Raw genomic sequence first — 19390 nt, 5'->3', positions numbered from 1 at the left:
TTGAATGCTTACAAGGTACTAAAAACTTTACATATTAATGCATTAACTGGTCATGATCCTATTATGAGTTAGGGAGTTTCATCCCTGTCTCAGTGAGAAAACCTGAGACCCAGAGGTCACATAGCCAGTGGCAGAGCTGGAATTTGAATCCAGACCTGTCTGACTCCAAAATCAATCTGCATATAAAGATAAATGGTATAGTTAGTGTCTAGTGCAATAGCCTCCCACCAATGAGCTATGGAATTGGGGTGGAGGTGTAGTTATTACAAGGGATTGAAATATCCTTAGGTCCATCAAACATTGTGTGTAGATTCTATACATAATGTATATGGTATTTCTTTTATATGTCAATTCAGTTCAATTCAATAAATACTGAGTTCTCTCTTTGTACCAGGCATTGTTCTAGGTGCTGATGATACCGTCAGTGTACAAAACAAACTAAAATCCTGGTCCTTGCGGAAATAAAAATTCATTAAAATAATGCCAAAATTATATATTTTTTGTCATCATGCATTTAATTAATGAAATGAAATAAAAAATATAACTATTATCATGTGAAACTCAGAAGAACATTGCTATTTAAAATAATTCTTCATACTGGACATATCTGGAAACCACTGAGAGTATTTAAATGATAGCAAGGACATGATCCCTTAGATGAGGGAGAGATTTTGTGCGCAGTCAAGTCCAAGCAGGGGTGGCAGTATCTGGGTCATAGAGGAAATACTGGGCAATCTCCCTGAGTAATCCCACTCCTACACCACGTATCTCCGTGTAAATTATCATGACTAAAGTGAGTTAGAATCATAGCTTCATTGATGATAATGATGAGGACTCTCAGAAGCATGGTTGGAGGCAGGGAGTTAGATTACTTTATCTCTTGTTAACCCTTTGACTCTAGAACTCTCCGAGGCTCCTTCTAAAGCTCTTAGAGAGGAGTGAACGTTTTGTTCAAACAAGGAGCGGTCACGCTTGACCTGTAACTTCAGTCCTCCAGGATCTCCAGGGAAGAGGCACTCACTCACTTAGTGCTAGCCGAAGGCTGCATGATAGCTTGTTTAACCAAAAGATCCATATTCCAAGAAGTTAGGTGCCAGGAAAGTAGCTTTTGGTCTTTCTCTTCACATCCTCATCTTCACTGCGCGAGTTCAGAGTCACTGTTCCCTTTGGTAATTCTTCCCGGTCCTCGCAAGGGTAGGGGGTGAGGAGTATGATCCTCTCTATATGGTAGACGGCGAAATGAAGAAAGGTCGGCACCTTGGCTTTGGAAGGGCCTTGGAAAGTTCTGCATTGCTCTTTGCACCTCGCCTCACTGTTTCCTCACTCCTTTTGACACCGCATCCCCTGGGTTTGACTCTCCTTTTTCTCCTTCTATTCCCTTTCCGCAGACCCCCGTTTAAACTAACAAATTGAGGCCATCGAACTACATTTCCCACAATACCCCGCGCCGGCCGGCCTCAGTGGGGTTTCCCTTGAGCTGCCGTTGTTATTAATGTTGCAAACCCACGTTTCCGGGGAAGAGACGAGCTATTGTCTACTTCTTCGTTAAGATGCCCTTTTTCTCCTCCACCTGGCGAGAACCAGTGTTGGGTGAAGACACCTCTGCGGAGGGACATTCATTCCGGCGAACGCTCTGGCTACCCACTTCCTCCTCGCGCCTCGGCTCCTGTCGGGTTTCCAGGGGGCCTGGGAGTGTCATTGGTGGATGACCGCAGCGCTAGCTGCTACCCCTGCTGCTGCGACCATGACTTCTGGCAGCAGCGGTCTCGCCGCCGCCCGCCTCCTGTCCCGCGCTTTCCTCCGTGAGTCCGGCCGGGGCTCTCTCCTCTAAGCCTCCGCGAGTTCCCGGCCCCCCGGGCCTGGCATCCTAGTCTAGGACGCGGCTGGGCCCTCCGGAGCCGGACCTTGGCGGGGGTCCCAAGTCGGGGACCCTCTGGGATGGAGGGGGAGCTTTGCTGGTTATGTGGGGCGGGGGCCTGGCTTAGGCAGCTGGCGGGCAGGGACCTTGAGTGGTTGAACCAGGATTCGGGTCTGGAGTCCTGCAGATCCGGGTGCACACCTTTGATCCCACGGTGATGAGTGGCGGCGGGATGGGGGCGGCATCTAGACAGGCTCTTTTGGGGCGTGAGAGGTGAGGTGGTCCAGGATGAACTAAGCTGGGAGGGTGAGTGGGTTGAGAGGTAGGGGGAGGATATCAGTAGGAAATTGGAGGATGAGGCCGAGCCTTGAACAGGACTGTCGTACACTTATAGTTGTCTTTTCTGTAGACTGTAGGGTGAATCTCCAGAAGGGTGCACAGCCCAGAAAACTCCTAGAAGCTTAGGGTTGGCTGGGACCTTAACCAACTTATTTGATATGTCTCCATCAGGCGGTGTGAATTCTTCAGTTCCTGAAAACTTAACACCCAAGGTTGCTAGTAATGCTGACTGCTGAAAATTCTTGCTGTGTTCAAAGTCTCTGTGTTTGTTAGGTAGGTTGTGTAGGAAAAGACTTTGGAACCAGCCACATCAGGGTTTGAAGTCTGGCTAGTCCTGTACAGTCTATGTAATAACTCTGGGGGATGTTTCTAAATCTATTTCTCAATTTCTGTTTCACATACCTTGAAAACATTACCATATTTTAATGAATCTGAGACACCATCACTTGTAAGATGCACTGCTGTTTGGTCTACCACTAAAAGTGGGAAATGATTGCTAATTAAAATTGTGACACACCATTGGTTATCAGTTGCATCCAGATTTAAGAAATGTTTAAAAAAATGAAACAAATGTGCATCCTAGAAATGATGAAGTACAGGATGATCTGGGTTCGCCATGCAGAATAAGTGAAACAATTTATATAAAGCACCTGGAATGTGATAGACACTCAACTGAAGTTAGTTTTCTTCTCTCTCCCTTTCTTCTGCTTTGCTTCTAATTCTACTGCTGCTACTGAATATTGGATGAGACTTAGTTCATTTCTTGAGAAGATTACATTTTAAAAGTGTACGATGATGACTGTACACTCTGTAGCTACACTTAGTTACCAGATCACTTGAGGACAAACCTTAGCAAGTAGGAAGAAGTTGGGTTTATTTGGGAAAGTTTTCTGGAGATTTTTATTATATAATTTAAAGGATAATTTAGTATGTTGTAGGCAGAAGGAGAAAAGGGATTTGTTATACCCATGTCTTTTTCTTCTGGGGTCTTGCTTGTCTGAATTTCTGAAAAATCCTTTGCTGTCTTAGGAGCAGAGTCTAGAGAAGAAAGAGTGTTTAAAAGATCAGGATCTTGAATCCACCCTTAGCGATACTTAACAGTCCTGTTCTCACATAGCTGGAACTTCTTTATTCCTAGACTCTCAGGATCCTGAGGGCTTAAGAGGTTATCTAGTTTAGCTTCTCTTGCTGGAGTGGCCTTGAATTATCCCAGTCATGTGATTACTCCGTCACTAATGGTTTGAGAGGTCTGAGATCTAAACCAAGGTGTCTCTTATATTAGAGAGGTTACAAACTCTAGGGTTAATGTTTAAAAACCTTTAATCTCCCAAATCTTTTTCCCATGCCACATTTCTAAGCCCATTTCCACTCACACTAGAAAAACCACAGCCACAACAGTATCACATTGCAAACTTCTTTTAAAGGCAGTCACAAATTATTTAGGCTCTGAGGTTAGTAATTGAACTAGAGTTGCTAGGGAGTTTTGTCCCCTTTATTCTCTTAAGTTTTAATTGTTGGTACATTTTGTGCTGAAGGTCTTGAGTGTTGCAATGTTGATTTGAGTTAGGAAAAAACCCCAAACACTTGTAGATGCCTTCCAGAGACCTGTTGGGGGCAGCTTAGAATATTTATCAATAGAAATTACTGAGCCAAAAAAAAAACAGTTCTTAGGAAAAAAGAGAAAGAACCCAGTTGAAGTGGGGAGAGGAAAAAAAATGAAAAATAAAGATTTCTTCCATGAGAAAGCTTAAGGATTTTATAAGCACCTTTGAAACTGAAATGGTGAAACTTTTCAAGAAGTATGAGGTAGTGCAAAGTTGCTTTAAACATAAGCCAGTAGTTCCTGTAAGTTGGATCTTTGAGAATAAATAGGGAACAAGAGCTAGTATTTTTTATTTTTATTGAGGTATAATTGATGTAAAACATTATATTAGTTTTAGGTGTACAACCTAATATTTTGATATTTGTATATATTTTAATATCTCTCTGTCTATTGTGATATCTATCACCATACATAATTATACATTTTTATTTCTTGTGATGAGAACTTTTAAGATCTGCTCTCTTTTAGCTACTTTCAAACGTGCAATATAGTATTATTAACTATAGTCACCATGCTGTACATTACGTCCTTATGACTTATAAGTGGAAGTTTGTACCTTTTGACCCCCTTTAGCCACTTGTCCCCTCCCCCTCAACTCTGGCACCACCAATCTGTTTTCTTTACATGTGAGCTCAGGTTTCTGTTTTTCTTTCTTTCTTTTTTTTTTTTTTTTTTTTTTTAGATTCCACATATAAGTGAGATCATACAGTATTTGTCTTTCTCTGCCTGACTTATTTTACTTTGGGTAATGCCCCCAAGGTCCATGTGTGTTGTCACAAATGGCAAGATTTTCTCTTTTTATGGCTGAATAATGTTCCATGTTGTGTGTCTGTGTGTGCATATTAATAAATATACCACGTTTTCTTTATCCATTCTTCTATTGATGGACACTTAGGTTGTTTCCATATCTTGGCTATTGTAAATAGTGCTGCAATGAACCTGGGGCTTCTTTTCAAGTTAGGGTTTTCATTTCCTTCAGATAAATACTTGGAAGTGGAATTGCTGGATCGTATGACAGTTTTATTTTTAGTATTTTGAGGAACCTCAGTACTGTTTTCCATAGTGACTGCACCAATAACATTCCTACTAAAGGCGCACAAGGGTTTCCTTTCTCCATATCCTCACCAACACTTATTATTTCTTGTCTTTTTGATAATAGCCATTCTAACAGGTGTGAAGTGAAATCTCAGTGTGGTTTTGATTTGTGTTTCCCTGATGATTAGTGATGTTGAGCACCTCTTCATGTACCTGTTGGCCATCTGTATGTATTCTTTGGAAAAATGTCTATTCAAGAGCCAGTATTTTTTTTTTTTTTTTGCGGTACGCGGGCCTCTCACTGTTGTGGCCTCTCCCGTTGCGGAGCACAGGCTCCGGACGCGCAGGCTCAGCGGCCATGGCTAACGGGCCTAGCCGCTCAGCGGCATGTGGGATCTTACCGAACCGGGGCACGAACCCATGTCTCCTGCATCGGCAGGCAGACTCTCAACCACTGCGCCACCAGGGAAGCCCAAGAGCCAGTATTTTTGAACTTCAGAATTACGGTGTTTTGATGCCAAAAAGTGAACCTTGCATGCCAATTGGTCCCATACCTTTGTTTGGCAAAAGTGGCAAAAGGTCCCATACCTTTGTTTGGCAAAAATAAGCCCCAAAAGTTTCCTAGGCAATATCAGAATGGGTACTAGAGCTCTGGTCTTCTGACTCTGCAGTGTCCTTTCTACTAAATACATGCTGGGTGTTACTCTGAGCCTTCTTTTTTTTTTTTTTTTTTTTTGCGGTACACGGGCCTCCCACTGTTGTGGCCTCTCTCGTTGCAGAGCACAGGCTCCAGACGCTCAGGCTCAGCGGCTCCAAGGCATGTGAGATCCTCCCGGACCGGGGCACAAACCCGTGTCCCCTGCGTCGGCAGGTGGACTCTCAACCACTGCGCCACCAGGGAAGCCCTGAGCCTTCTTTTTTTGAAGCTCTGATTTTTCTTTTTCTTTGGCAACCTCACTGGTTCGTTGAGAAGGTTACTACTCCGCTCAAAGGTGTCACCTGCCTTTTCCATGTGTTTGCCAAGTTGTGTAAGACTGTTTTTGGAATCCGGAAGACATTTAGAAGTGTAGCTTGGAAAAGGGGACCCTCAATAGTGATGTTTCTGATACCTAGTGTCTCTTGTCATTGCATCCAAGAACCAAATCTTTATTCCAGAAGTACAAAATGGCCTCAATCTAAATGTATCAATGTAGCCATGAGAAAGTGACTTGATTTTCTGACCTCAAACTTGTTTTAACATAAAAGCTTAATTGAGGATGTTAAAAATAATTTCTCTAAGTATAGGGGAAGAATCTCATTTCACCAAAGGACAGGCATTTTGTTGCCATAGACCCACATTTTTGTACATTATAACATTTCTAAAATTGGGATGTATCTTATAATTGATGGTATCTTACAGTAAATTGGCAGCATTTTTTTTCATACTGGTGCTTAATAGTGCTTCTTAAAATCAGTGGTGTTTTAGATTTGATGAAATATGGTACTTAGAGCCAGTTACACTTCATTTGTAAGTAAATATATAATTTCGCATCTGAACGGTGGATTGTTTGGGGTTTGGAAGTAAGCGGCTGCTGAGCTACTCTGCTATACTTTAAGGTCCTGTAGGTAGGGATCCCAATAGCCTGCAGATTATATATGCATACTACATATGATTAATAAGTATACATTTGTTAAAATCAGGAACACATGCAGGAATAAATGAGTAACAAGGACATAGTTTGAGAGGGGAGTCGGAGGAGTATTTTCATCAACAGTCTCGGGTTACTGGTTAGGAGCACAGTACTGGTCACAGAATGCCATCTGTGGTTTGAGTCCCATCTGGGCAGGTGCTTTTTGGCCACAGCTTGCATCCACCCTGCAGCCATCTTGTAAATGATGTGGTTGCTCTCTGCAGGGGAGAGGACTCTGCATGTGGCTGACTGATACAAATTTCTCTCTCAGCTTACTCAGTCCCTTTACTTCACAGCCTTTATTACAGTGGGCACTTTTGTGGTTTTGTGTTTCTTTGTTTAATGTTTAGTTGTCTTACAGGGCAGGAAGCTTCACATGGTCCTCAGTCCATCTTATTTACCCCTGAACCCCTTCCTTGTGTCTGGCAGACATCCTGGCACAGTGAACATCTCAAAGCAGTTTGGTCTTTTCATTCTATGTCAGTAATAAATAGCTAATAGTGAAATAGCTAATTGTTATTCTGCATGCTCTATATATTATTAACTCATCTAATTCTCATATTGCCTGTGAGGTACACAATATTATTATCCCCGTTTTTACAATGAGGATGCATCTTTAAAAATGTTTTAGATGGTAAAAATTTACTAATATATGTGTACCTACTATATGTTATATGTAGACATGGATTAGTATATTTATATATAAACATGTATAGGATATGCATGAGACATAAAACACTTCTGATTGGACTTATGTGATTTTAAAATATGAATTATATATTCTCTCTTTTTAGGAAATGATTGACTTTTGTGCTTAGGTAGGATGTGAACCCAGTTTAGGGAGTGTACCAGACCCTTTGTTACTCAATTGACAGGTGTCATCTCATATCAACATCACAGCCTCCTCGTGAGCAGCTGTTATTCCACTTACTGAAGGGAAGACTAAGGCCAAGGGAGATCACAAGACCTGCCCTGTAAACTCAAGCCCAGGCCTATCTGGTTCCTGGGCTATGCTTTCAGCTGCTTGGGATGCAGTCCCGAGGTTAGGCTAGCTTATTTCTAAGAACCTGAAGAGAAAGCGACTCTACCCACATTCTCTGGAGATGGCCCAAGGCCTTCACCACTGGGAAATTCTGCCTGGTGGCCGACTTCAGGCCTCTCTGCTGCCCTAATGTTTAATTAACAATACTCATTTTCTTAATATTAGTGAAGTCAGATATCACATCATATGTCGATTTACCATTTATCTGTCACCAACTGTGTTTCTTGTTTATGGCCTTTGTCCATTTTCCTGTTCGGCTTTGGTGCCCTCCATCCTGTTGGCCCCTGGTGTTGCTCAGGTTGCTAAGGTTGTCCTCCTTGCCTGTTACGTGTTGTGAAACCACTCTCCTGGTCTGTCACTGCCTTTACCTGTGACTATATGCTGTGTTTTGCTTTAGGTTCTTTTCTTCTGTAGTGAAATAGTCCATTCGTATTACATTACTGCGTCCTGGATTTCATTTGTTAAAAAAAAAAAAAAGCTTAGCATGGAATTTGTACTACATTGATACAGCTTTGAGGATTGCTAGTAGCATTTAGGGCTGGACTCTTTGTATGAATTTTTGGGAAACCAATAATCTCTGCATGTACAAAAATAGACGTAGGTTTTGTTCCCCTCTTTCCTGGTAATGGGAGTTCAGGAGGGACATTTTTCCAGTTCACACAGAAAGAGATGGAACTTCTGATATTTATATGTGTTTCTTCTCATAGATCCTATCTCTTGTCCTGAAATTCAGTCAAGCATTTCCTGTGCACGTACTCCGTAAGGCACTGTACCGTATGCCATGGGAGGCACCAAGGTGTACAAGACATGGTCGTTACACTCATGGAATTTATAGTTAGAAGTTCTGAAAGTATTTAAATGAGACTTAATCTTGAAAGAAAACTTAGCCTGAAATAATTTTACTTAGAAATAACGCAGTAAAGAGTGTAACAGAATGTGTGCACTCTTCGGTGGGCAGGTGTGGTGCTTATGACTAGATACCACATGAAAGTGTTCACAGTTTCCATTCTTCTTAATCTCAGATCCCCTACAAACCCCCCATTATATTCAAGTCATGAATGTGATGTGAAGATTTAAAGATTCCTCACTGTGCAATGTTTTATTTAAATGTGAACTTATATGAATTAATGCAAGAGAAATTCTCAGGAGATTGAGTACATTGACTCTGAAAGGTGAGACATATTTATAAGATGGTTTGGCCACTAACGTATGTCCTGTGTTCAAGGTTTTTTTTAGGAAATAGCTTACTGTAGTTATTTGGTGGTTTTGTCATAGAGATCAGGTTTGTGTTTAAAACCAAAATATGATTGGGCTTCTTTAAGCAGTGGACGGACAATTGAAGGTTTGTACTTAAACCTCTTTACATTCTTCAGCAGAGGTAGAATAGGCTTTTTGTTTTTTTTGTTTTTTTAAATTAAGGCATTTGATTGATAATTTGGATGGAGAAGAAATCAAACAGGGAAAGAAAATGACCAGTCTGACAGATTTAATATTTATAACAGCTGGTAGTTTGCTAGATTAGAGAGTGGTGGGATTGTGGGAGGGAAGGTGAAGCGGTGCAGAGGTGGAGATGAGGAGAGGCTGCTTTCGCTGGGGAGCCTCCAACCTGTGATTCTGGGCTTGGATTGTCTGTGGTGGGGAAGAATAAGGAAAATGACATAAGTGACTTAAAATTTGGTGAGTTTTACTTGGAGTATAAACATATTTTGCGTTATTTCTGTCTGAATGGAAACAAATGGCAAAAGAGAAAGAATTTCCTTGATTCTCTGATGTCACCAATGGTAAGACTTATCATTGATTTGATAACAGTATTACCTTAAATAGGGCCACCAGTTGTTACCTGTGTCATGGTGGCATGGAGTGGCAGGTGTCTGGGGTCGTGTGCACAGCCATGGCAACTGGGAGAGTGTGCATGGGGTAAAGGGCCATAGATCGGGCAGATTCATCTTCCAGTGTCTGGAATTAAAAAGGCATTTATGGTGATTATGGAGCACCGTGGCTTGCTGGGTGCCTCAGGTTTTTCTCTGGGTTTCGTAAGTGCTTGATTCTAGCATCCCCTCATTTCAGTACCAGTGTTACCTTGTCTGGCATTGTACAGGTTTCTTATTGGGACAGAATGTGGTCAGGAATTTCATTTCCTTATCTTTGAACATGTATTTTGTGGTTGGCTCAAAGGTGATGATAGTCTATTAGTTCTAGCTTATCTGAAGCCTAGGTATGGGCTCATACAGTAGATGGGAAGAGCACACGCACACACATATGCATGCTAAATCTCCCAAGATCCATTTCACTAGATGCTGTAGAATGGCAGGGTCATTGCACAAGTTGACAAAGGGCCACAAGGCTGTCTGGTAGGTGAGCTGCTCTTCATCATACTTGGCGGATGTAGTTTTTATGAGCACCAGAGTTCTGGTGCTGTGAAGTCTTGAGCTCCATAGAGTTGATCTAGGAGGTCTGGAGTAAGGGAAGGAATAGGAGAAGGTAGTGATAGGAGTTGTTCGGGTATTGAGACCATGCTTTATGAATGTAGACAGACCTGTGCTTTCTCAGGGTGACAGGGCCACTTCTGCCCCATGGAAGGAGACTTGAACTGTCTGATGTCTCCTTTGTTAAGGTAGAGTGTAAGAGTACTTGTGGAGGACTAAACTTTACCTTCAAAAAGCAAGTATTTCCTTTTATCAAGTATGGGCTCCAGATGTCCTGATCTTATTTGCTGTTGTAATCATATCTTGTACCTTTCCTGTCTGGAAACTCCTGATAGATGGACTATTTACTGAATATTCCAGGAGTGGGAGGGACTGTTGGGCAAGTCCTGCCAAGAATAGCAGAGGGGAGTAAAGCTCTTCCATAGGTATCGTGGTTCTGTGTCTCTAGCTGGGAGAACTGGGAACCAAGGGCAAGCCCCGGCTAGGGTGGGCTCTCAGGCCACAATTCCTGTCGTAGTGTTCACTGGCCCAGGTTAAGGTGCTTAGCTGCGTACCCTAGGCCAGGACTTGACCCTCAGTGCCCCCTCAGGGTCCCTTGTTCAGCATAGTCTAGGCCAAGAATGCATCTGATCTGTGTGCACACAGAATACTTCTCTCCTGGTTGGTCAGGGCAGATTCCGGCCCTGTCTCTTCCTTAGAGGTACAGGGGACTACAGAATTCAAAGTTGTTGGAAGCTGAGGTCAGTACATGAGTTGAAGTTGAATCAAGGGATGTTCAAAGGGCCAGAAGCAGATCAGTTACAGAATCTGAGATCTGAGGATTTAGGAGGATATGAGCAGTGATTCAGGAGAAAAAGCACTGAGTGGACCCTGGACAAATTTATGATGAGGTATTCTTTTCTGGGCCTAGCTTTCATGGGCTACCTTAGTGATAGATGCCGGCACTTTGAAAGGGCCAGGAATGGACCACAGAGACAGCAGGTTGGGGTTCTAATGGGGGTTTAGAAGGTAGCCCACGTAAATCATCTGTGCTCTACTTTCTACTGATGTTTGAAATATGGGGAGCTGGCTTTAGGAGCTACTGAAGATTTCTCAGTTTCCACTGAGGTAGTTTGCTGACAGTAACTTAGATATTTTTTACATGTTTCTCCCTCATCTACTCTTCCTATTTATTTTATTTTCCCTACTTCCTTTATATGTGAGGTCTTGAGACTTACATCAGAAGAGACCAAATTAAGTAATTTTGGATTATACTTCAGATAAGTTTTATTCTATGACTTAACACGTAATGTTAATATTATTACTGGGGAATGAGTTGCAAAGTAGTTCTTAGTAATTCTGACAAAGTTTGCCTCTTAGCTCGTCTTTTGCTTATTGATGTTGGGCTTAAAAATGTCGGGTCAAGTGGGGAAAGCATGTGGCTGTTTAGTAAACATTATTAGCAAGAGTGATGCCTAGTTTTTAGTTCCCGGATTTAATTTGAGGTGTTTACGTGAGCCCCTGGTTTCTTTCTGAGGAATAAAACTTATAAACGTAACCTTTTCTTCCTCAGTTCAGAAAAAGCAACAAAATTGTGGTTCTCAGTAAAGAGGGGATTCTGGAGGATAGTACAGTGTCTTTTCTTGTTTGTTTCTTTAATCAGTTTTTGTATTTAATACATCTTATTTTAAAAATGACACTTAAAGTTGCCGTTATCACAAGATATCTCCTGAATTAGAGAATTTTTTTTTTTTTTTTTTCCGGTACGTGGGCCTCTCACTGCTGTGGCCTCTCCCGTTGTGGAGCGCAGGCTCAGCGGCCATGGCTCACGGGCCCAGCCGCTCCGCGGCATGTGGGATCTTGCCGGACCAGGGCACGAACCCTTGTTCCCTGCATCGGCAGGCGGACTCTCAACCACTGCGCCACCAGGGAAGCCCGTTTTTTTTTTGTTTTTTTTGTTTTTTTTTTTGTCACCAAGTTAAATTCATAGTCCAAAAGTTTGGAAAAATTATAATGTGTCATATTTTCTTTACTTTTCAGTGCAACAGAATGGAATTCGGCATTGCTCCTATACAGCTTCCAGGAAGCATCTCTATGTTGATAAAGATACGAAGGTTATTTGCCAGGGTTTCACTGGTAAGCAGGTAGGTGTTTCAAGACTTTTTAAAAGATGTATATTAGAGATACAAAAACATTGAATTATTTTCTATTGTTTTAAAGTCACAAAAGTTATAATACAGTTTGTAGCACAAGAGTATACAGTACAGCAGTGGAGTTGTATCTCAGGAGGGGGTTAGGTGCTATAGTCAGCCTCTAAGATGAAAATTGTATTTAATGTTACCGTGAAAATCCCTCCCTAGGAGTACAGTATTATGTTGGAAACCCACATATTTTCTTTCAGCAAGTATAACACAACTGGCTTTTCTCCAACATTGGAACAGATCACTGTTTCTTTAATTAAGCACTAGGTAAGGCAGATGGCTTGTGTTTAGGCCTTGTACAAAAAAAATTCTCAGCTAAGCACAGATCAGTGTGGGGAAATGCTCAAACCCAGAGAGGCTCATGGGAACTGTGATGGGCAGAGGAAGTAGTACATTGATTTTTCCCGTCTTGTACTCTCTGGGCAAATGGTCTTCAGGGGAATAGCGGGCAAAATAGCCTGAAGTATTTCGTTTATATTCATTCTCTCTCCCTATCCTCTGCCTACATCATAGAACTTATGTAAGTTTAAATATAGCTGTGACGTGATTCCACAAAAAAACGCAACATAAGAATCTCCTTTCCTTCCTGCCTACCATTCTGCTGCTCTGGAATTCCTTCTGATAACAAGTTGACATGTATCCTTCCAGATATTTTTCTTGCTCATACAAACATATGTACACTTATATAATGGGCATTCTACAGAGTTTGTTCTACAGAACACTCTCTCTTTCATTCTGTGTGTGTGTGTGTGTGTGTGTGTGTATACACACACACACATATAAACAAATTATACAGTATATAATATATATCATACATATATGTCGTTAAATTGATTCCTGAAAGTAAAAATGGGTGTCAAAGGTTCTGTGTATTTAAAATTTTAACAGCTATTGCTAAGTTGCCCTTTAAAACATTTGTACACATTTATGGTTTCACCATAGTGGATGCACAGATTTTTTTGTTTTAAACGAGGGAATACTACCAAATCAATTAGAAGATAGCCATCAGCCTTAACCCCAAGTATCCCTTCCTTCATTATTAAAGGAGATATGGCAAAATAAAAGCGATTAATGATTTTTGTGTAATTTAAAAGTTAATGATTTTTCTATGATTAAAAGAATTATCACGTCCATTCTGCAGGATTTTGGTGATCTAGAGCAAGAGTTGGCAAGCGTATTCTGTAAAGACAAGATTGTAAGCATTTTAGGCTTAATAGGCCATGCAGTCTCTGTCACAGCTACTTGGTAGTATTGGAACAGCAAAAGCAGCCATAGGTAATATGTCAGTGAATGGGTATGCCAGTAAGACTTAATTCACGAAACCAGTGGCAAGTCAAGTCCTTCAGGCCATCCTTTACTAACCCCTGATCTAGAGGATGGTACCTAAATATCCAGAATTCTATAACTTTTGTTTTTAAAGTACTTAGGAATTGCTTTAAAATTTTGTAGTTCTTTTTTAAAAAATGAATTAGATTAGAAGGTTGTTCATGTGAAATGTCCTTTTGCTTTCTGACTTTTGTTTTGAAATAACTGGGCACAAAAATGTGAATTGCAGTGGACCTTTCTTCTTTTTCTCCCATTCCTCTACTGTCTTAAAAAAAACAACCCACTGTCAACGAAAAAAGAAACATCCCAAACGTTGAAATTTTGTTCATAGGTAAAATTGGTTTACTTATTCTAATAGCCGTATGTTTTATGAATATCATTTCCACATATATACATTCTAAAGAAAGTTGATGCTCATCTAAGATTATGAAGTACCTTTTATCATTTCTCTGCCAATTAAAATCATATTTAGTCCCTTTTTGGATAGATGTTAATTTTATTAGCATATAATCAAATGTTTGATTAACCCAAATTCTCCACATAAGTTTACTATGTATGATTTTGTTTTTCTGTTTACTAAGCTTTATACAATCCTACAACATTTTAACCTCTGACCTTTTTTTTAAGAACCATTGTCCATGCTATAAGCACTATTTGGAACTGTCTCTGATTCATAAATTAGATGATGATTTGCCTAAATATTGAAATCCAAGGTTGGTTTCAGAGTCTCTGGGTTACTGGCAAATACACTGTTTCTTATTCACTTTTCTTTAAGAGTAATTGGGAGCCTTAAGATTTGTTGGTTTTAAGTTTCTGTTTATAGAGGTAACGATGAGGTCTGAAATTTAGAGGCTATCTCTGTAGAGAATCTGCATTTTGTCTCATTAGTTCTTCTTTTTTCAGTGTACACATTGTTCCACATTGTCCACATATGAGTGAGGAATATTTGTATTTCAGAGCAAATCCCCAAAATGCAGATTTCCAGTGGGTGGTATTTCTTGAACTGGCTGTTATGAGCTGCTAAAAACTATTACTATTCTTAACTCTGCACTGGATGGTGATAATGGGAAAATTACGGGAAAGAAGCTTATTAACGGGAAATGTTATCCCTGTTTAGCACTACACTAGGACTAAAAATTTGTCCATTGGAATTTATGTAACAGTGTGATAGTCTGGGGTAGTGCTTCTCTAACTATCTGGAATGAAAGACCAGTTTGGGTGTGTCTTTGTTTTATCACCAATCTAATGCAGATGAATATTTTTTACAAAATACTGTAAAAGTCATAGCAATATTATATTGCTATAAAAGTCTGCAAACATTCTCACTTATTTTTGTTTTCTTTATTAGATTTTTCTTTATTATTTTTGTCATTCTTTTTTCGTTTTGTGTTTGTCTCACTGTAGACCGTTAGCATATACAGATGACACTTTGAATGGCATTTCTCTAAAGAGAGAGCACTGGTCTGAGGTCCTTTCCAAAACTCCATCACTGACTTAAGATAAGTCAGTTAACACGCTTGGGACTAAGTTTCCTGTTTTGAAAAATGAAGACGTTGAATTAAGAAATAGAACTTGTTGAGTCGTCATTTTCTGGTCCCTGTAGAATGACCGCATAGATCCACTCAGTTTTCAACAACTACTTATTGAGTGCCTACTGTATGGAATGTGTTGCTTTAGGTGCCATCTCTCAGGGAACAAAGTAGATAGAAATCATTGCCTTCATGGAGTGGCAGGGGAGAGAAACAAAATCAATGAGTAAATTATGTGGTACGTTAGAAAGTATAAGTGCCGTGGAAAAACTAAACCAGAGAAAGGAGGTGTCTGTATGTGTGTGGGGTTGTGGTGGCAGTTGTGGTAGGTGCTCAGGGGAAGCCTGACCTCTGAGTCAAGTTCTAAAGCAGCTTTGGGGGTGAGTCAAGTGGATGTCTAGGGGAAGGGTGTTCCAGCCAGAGGGGACAGTGAGGCCAGGAGGGGGGAACGTGCCTGCTGTGTGTGGCAGCCCCAAGGCCGGCATGACTGGAGTAGAATGAGTGATGGGAGAACAGTGGGTGAAGCGAGGTCGGGCAGTTGAGGGGTTCTGATGTGAGGAGGCAGCTTGAATACTGACTTGGTGGCCAGTGTGATGCTTTTGCTTTGGCTTTTGCTGTGAATGAGATGGAAAACTATTGCAGAGTTTGATCAGAGAAGTGACATGTAACAGGATCAGTCTGGCTGCCGTGTTGAGAATAGGTTGAAAGGGAGCAAGGGCAGTACTGTCAAGAGTTGATGCTGACTTAGACCAAGACGGTAGCAGTAGAAGGGGTGAGATGTTGTCAGTTACGTTCTGAAGGCAGGGCAGTAAGATTTACTAATGTATCCTGATTTGAGATACAAGAGAAAGAGAGGAATCAAGAATGACTTCAGTAGTTTTGGTCTGAACATCTGTTAGGAGTGGAGTTCTCATTAATTGTGATGGGGTAAACCATGGAGGGGAGTGATCAGGAACTCGGTTTTGGGCACATTAAGTTTGGGATGCCTACTGGTTCTCCAAGTGGAGATGTCAGGTAGGCAGTTGGCAGTGTGAGCATGGAGTTCAAGGCAAAGGTCTCGGCTAGGTATGTGGGAGGTGTGTGTGTCTGTGTGTTTGGGAGAGGTCACCATATGGATGATATTTATTGCCATGGTAAGGGGTGAACTCACCAAGGGCACACATTTAAATGAAAAAGAGAAGTCTAGGAAGGGGAAGAAAGAGAAGAGGAAAAACAGGGAGGCGGAGCGCCAGAAGCTTAGTGAAAAAGAATCTTTCAATCCCTGGAGGTGTTTTTGGTCATCACAGCTGATTGCGGTAGGGAGGAGGGCATTGTACTGGCATCTACTGAGTAGAGGTAAACATTGTACAAATCACAGGACAGCCTCTCATAACAGGGAATCAGTGTGTCCAGAGTATCAGTAGTGCCGAGGTGGAGGTGGGAGAGTAAATGGATAGGGACATCCAGGATGCTGGCTGGGCAGCGTTAAAGGCTCACTTAAGGTTTGGGATCGTTAATTTAAAGTGAGACCAGTTAGCAAGGTTTTATTTTATTTTTCCTCCAGCTACTGTTCAGTGGCACATGTGCAGTCTCAGAGTAGGTGGAGAATTGGATTTAACCAAGATTGTGATTTTGCCAGATGTGTAAATTGAAGTGAGAGAGAGCCAAGGTGGTGTGTGACTGTAGTGACTGGCCATGGATTTTACACTGAGTAGAAGAGGGATGTGAGGACACCAGGGGTCGAGGAACAGTGAAAAAGAGGTGTTCTTTTCAGGTAAACACCAGGGGGTTTCTGATCATCAGCCAAATTTGAAAACAGAGGGAAAAGAGACTGCCCCCCCCCTTAAAAAAAACAGTTATTTTGGCCCCGCAGAGGCCCACTTTGCTTCAAGGGTGAAAGCTGTGTTCAGTAAGGTGATGAGAATGCTTGGATATGTGTTACAGCTGTTTGCTGGGAAATACTTAACCTATCTGTTTTTCTTTTCCAAGTTGCTGAAGATTGCCTTTAGGCTTCCCAGCCTGCCTTTTCTCATTAGTCTTTCACGTTTTCCCCTCAGGGCACCTTTCATAGTCAGCAGGCATTGGAATACGGCACCAAATTAGTTGGAGGAACCACTCCAGGAAAAGGAGGCGAGACGCATCTGGGCTTACCGGTCTTCAGTACTGTGAAGGAGGTAACTAATGGCACCTGAGCTTGGCAAGAAAAGAAAAGCAGGGGAAGAGCTAGTACACCTTGGTTTAAGATCTTAATTGTGCCCCTTTGGGGAGAGTCAGTTGCTTTTTAAAATTCCAGTAACCTAGAGAAATTTGAATTGCGGTAAAAACCAGTGTGTTCACTTTAGTCAGGTAGGCTCAGGGTGTTTTCTCCGCAGCCTGGGTCATTTTTATTTATTTATTTTTTTTGCGGTACGCGGGCCTCTCACCGTTGTGGCTTCTCCCGCCGTGGAGCACAGGCTCTGGACGCACAGGCTCAGCGGCCATGGCTCACGGGCCCAGCCGCTCCGCGGCATGTGGGATCTTCCCGGACCGGGGCACGAACCCACATCCCCTGCACCGGCAGGCGGACTCTCAACCACAGCGCCACCAGGGAAGCCCCCCGGGTCATTTTTGTCTGTAGGTATATATCAGCTCTTTAGGGAAGAAGTGCTGTGGCTTGGCTTCTGTTTGGCTTATTTTCCTTCCTTACCATTTCTTCTTCTGGGGTGTTAGAAGTGCACATGTCAGCATCCACCCCCTACCCTAATACTTCGAGTGGGTGCTTTGCCAGGCACTGTGCCAGGTGCTTCATATTCATGGCCTCATTCAGGCCGAACCACAAGCCCGAGGTAGGTGCTGTTATCATCCCCATTTTAAAGACAAGGATGCTCTTACAAAGAGCTTTCTGAGTGAGTAGGATGGATACCTTTCATGCAGTATTATTTGCCAGCACAGACCCTGTTGTCACAGTCCAGCTGCTGACAGAGCAGAGAGGTTGAGGGTCCTGCACATAGTGTCATGGCTGATAAGTGGTAGACTTAGCCTGGCTCAGAGTAAGTAAGTAGTATGTGGTATTCCTGTGTGGAGAAACCTAGCTGTGGAGTCTGATGGACAAATCACAGAGTTCTAGTCTCTTCCCCAATTTGCTGATTTCTTAATACTTTTTAAAATGAATTTAAAGTAAACTTTAATTCTTCGCTACAAAGCTAATTGCTTATTGTAAAAATTCAGATGACATAAAAGTATGTAAAGTTAAGTTTTATATAGTGTTTTCCATTTCTCAGATTTTGCTTTTATAGAGAGCTAATTTAAGCTCAATGTGTATTCTTTCACTCTCTTTCTACACTTAAATGAATATATACAAAACTAGTAGTATTATAAAAGAAACCATAGTACAAATTCTTGGCTGTTTAATTTAAAAAATCAAGGAAATAAACTTAGTACTTGCGATTGATGTATTGATGTTAAAAACTGTACCTCTCCTCTTTATAAACATACTTCTAAGGCATGTTTTAAAGAATTGCACTTTTTACAGTACACATTTATAGATGTACTCTCTTTATGGAATACTAACTTCTTTTTTTTTTTTTGCGGTACACGGGCCTCTCACTGTTGTGGCCTCTCCCGTTGCGGAGCACAGGCTCCGGACGCGTGGGCTCAGCGGCCATGGCTCACGGGCCCAGCCGCTCTGCGGCATGTGGGATCTTCCCGGACCGGGGCACGAACTCGTGTCCCCTGCATCGGCAGGCGGACTCTCAACCACTGAGCCACCAGGAAAGGCCCTGGAATACTAACTTCTAATTGAAGTTAATTTGTATTCTTAATCCTAAAATGTAGAAAAAAAGAAATATTCAAATTTGGAATTTTCACTTTACTTTAAACTTGAAAATAGGGTGTACTGTATACGTGTATGTGTGTTTTGAGTGTATTGTATTTTAAAGAGTAAAGTCATATATTCTGTAGAATAATCATTTAGTTTTTTTTTTTTTTTTGATTTGCATTTTTAGAAAAAATCTCTCTAGGCAGATTTCTTTTGTCATGAGCCATTTTTGCTTTCTTTTGAAAACAGTTTTCATTGCTAAGCAATTCATTTATTATTAATTTTGATACAAATAGATATGACATTTGGAATATAATGTAAGTTCTTTGACAGATACTGTCTCTCACCCATTCTGCTCTTTCAAAGAGCTTTCTGAGTGAGTAGGACAGACACCTTTCATGCAGTATTATTTGCCAGCACAGACCCTGTTGTCACAGTCCAGCTGCTGAAAATGTTTGTAGCCTTAAGCGGTAGGAACCCATGGGATATATTGATATTTTCCATAAAATTCTTACACTTGGTTCCAACCTAGCTCTTTTCCTTTGGTTCCCACTTCTCTGTTATCATCTTGAACATAGTTTTTAAAAACATTGTTTTGAATTATTTT

General features: G+C 41.3%; 1 protein-coding gene across 1 annotated transcript in view; it reads left to right on the top strand.

Annotated features, from left to right (window-relative positions):
* Window positions 1–1533: 1533 nt before the first annotated feature.
* The window catches only part of SUCLG1 (succinate-CoA ligase GDP/ADP-forming subunit alpha), a 36350-nt gene continuing 18493 nt past the window's right edge, over window positions 1534–19390 (top strand). Inside the window, exons 1-3 of the mRNA XM_032653483.1 lie at window positions 1534–1802; window positions 11993–12096; window positions 17045–17161. Coding sequence (XP_032509374.1) covers window positions 1706–1802; window positions 11993–12096; window positions 17045–17161 — 318 coding nt within the window. The 5' untranslated portion in view covers window positions 1534–1705. The remainder of the gene's footprint in view (window positions 1803–11992; window positions 12097–17044; window positions 17162–19390) is intronic.

This window comes from Phocoena sinus, chromosome 13 (assembly GCF_008692025.1).
Source record: "Phocoena sinus isolate mPhoSin1 chromosome 13, mPhoSin1.pri, whole genome shotgun sequence".
NCBI classification, from domain to species: Eukaryota; Metazoa; Chordata; class Mammalia; order Artiodactyla; family Phocoenidae; genus Phocoena; species Phocoena sinus.
This window is presented reverse-complemented; position numbering and strand designations above follow the sequence as displayed.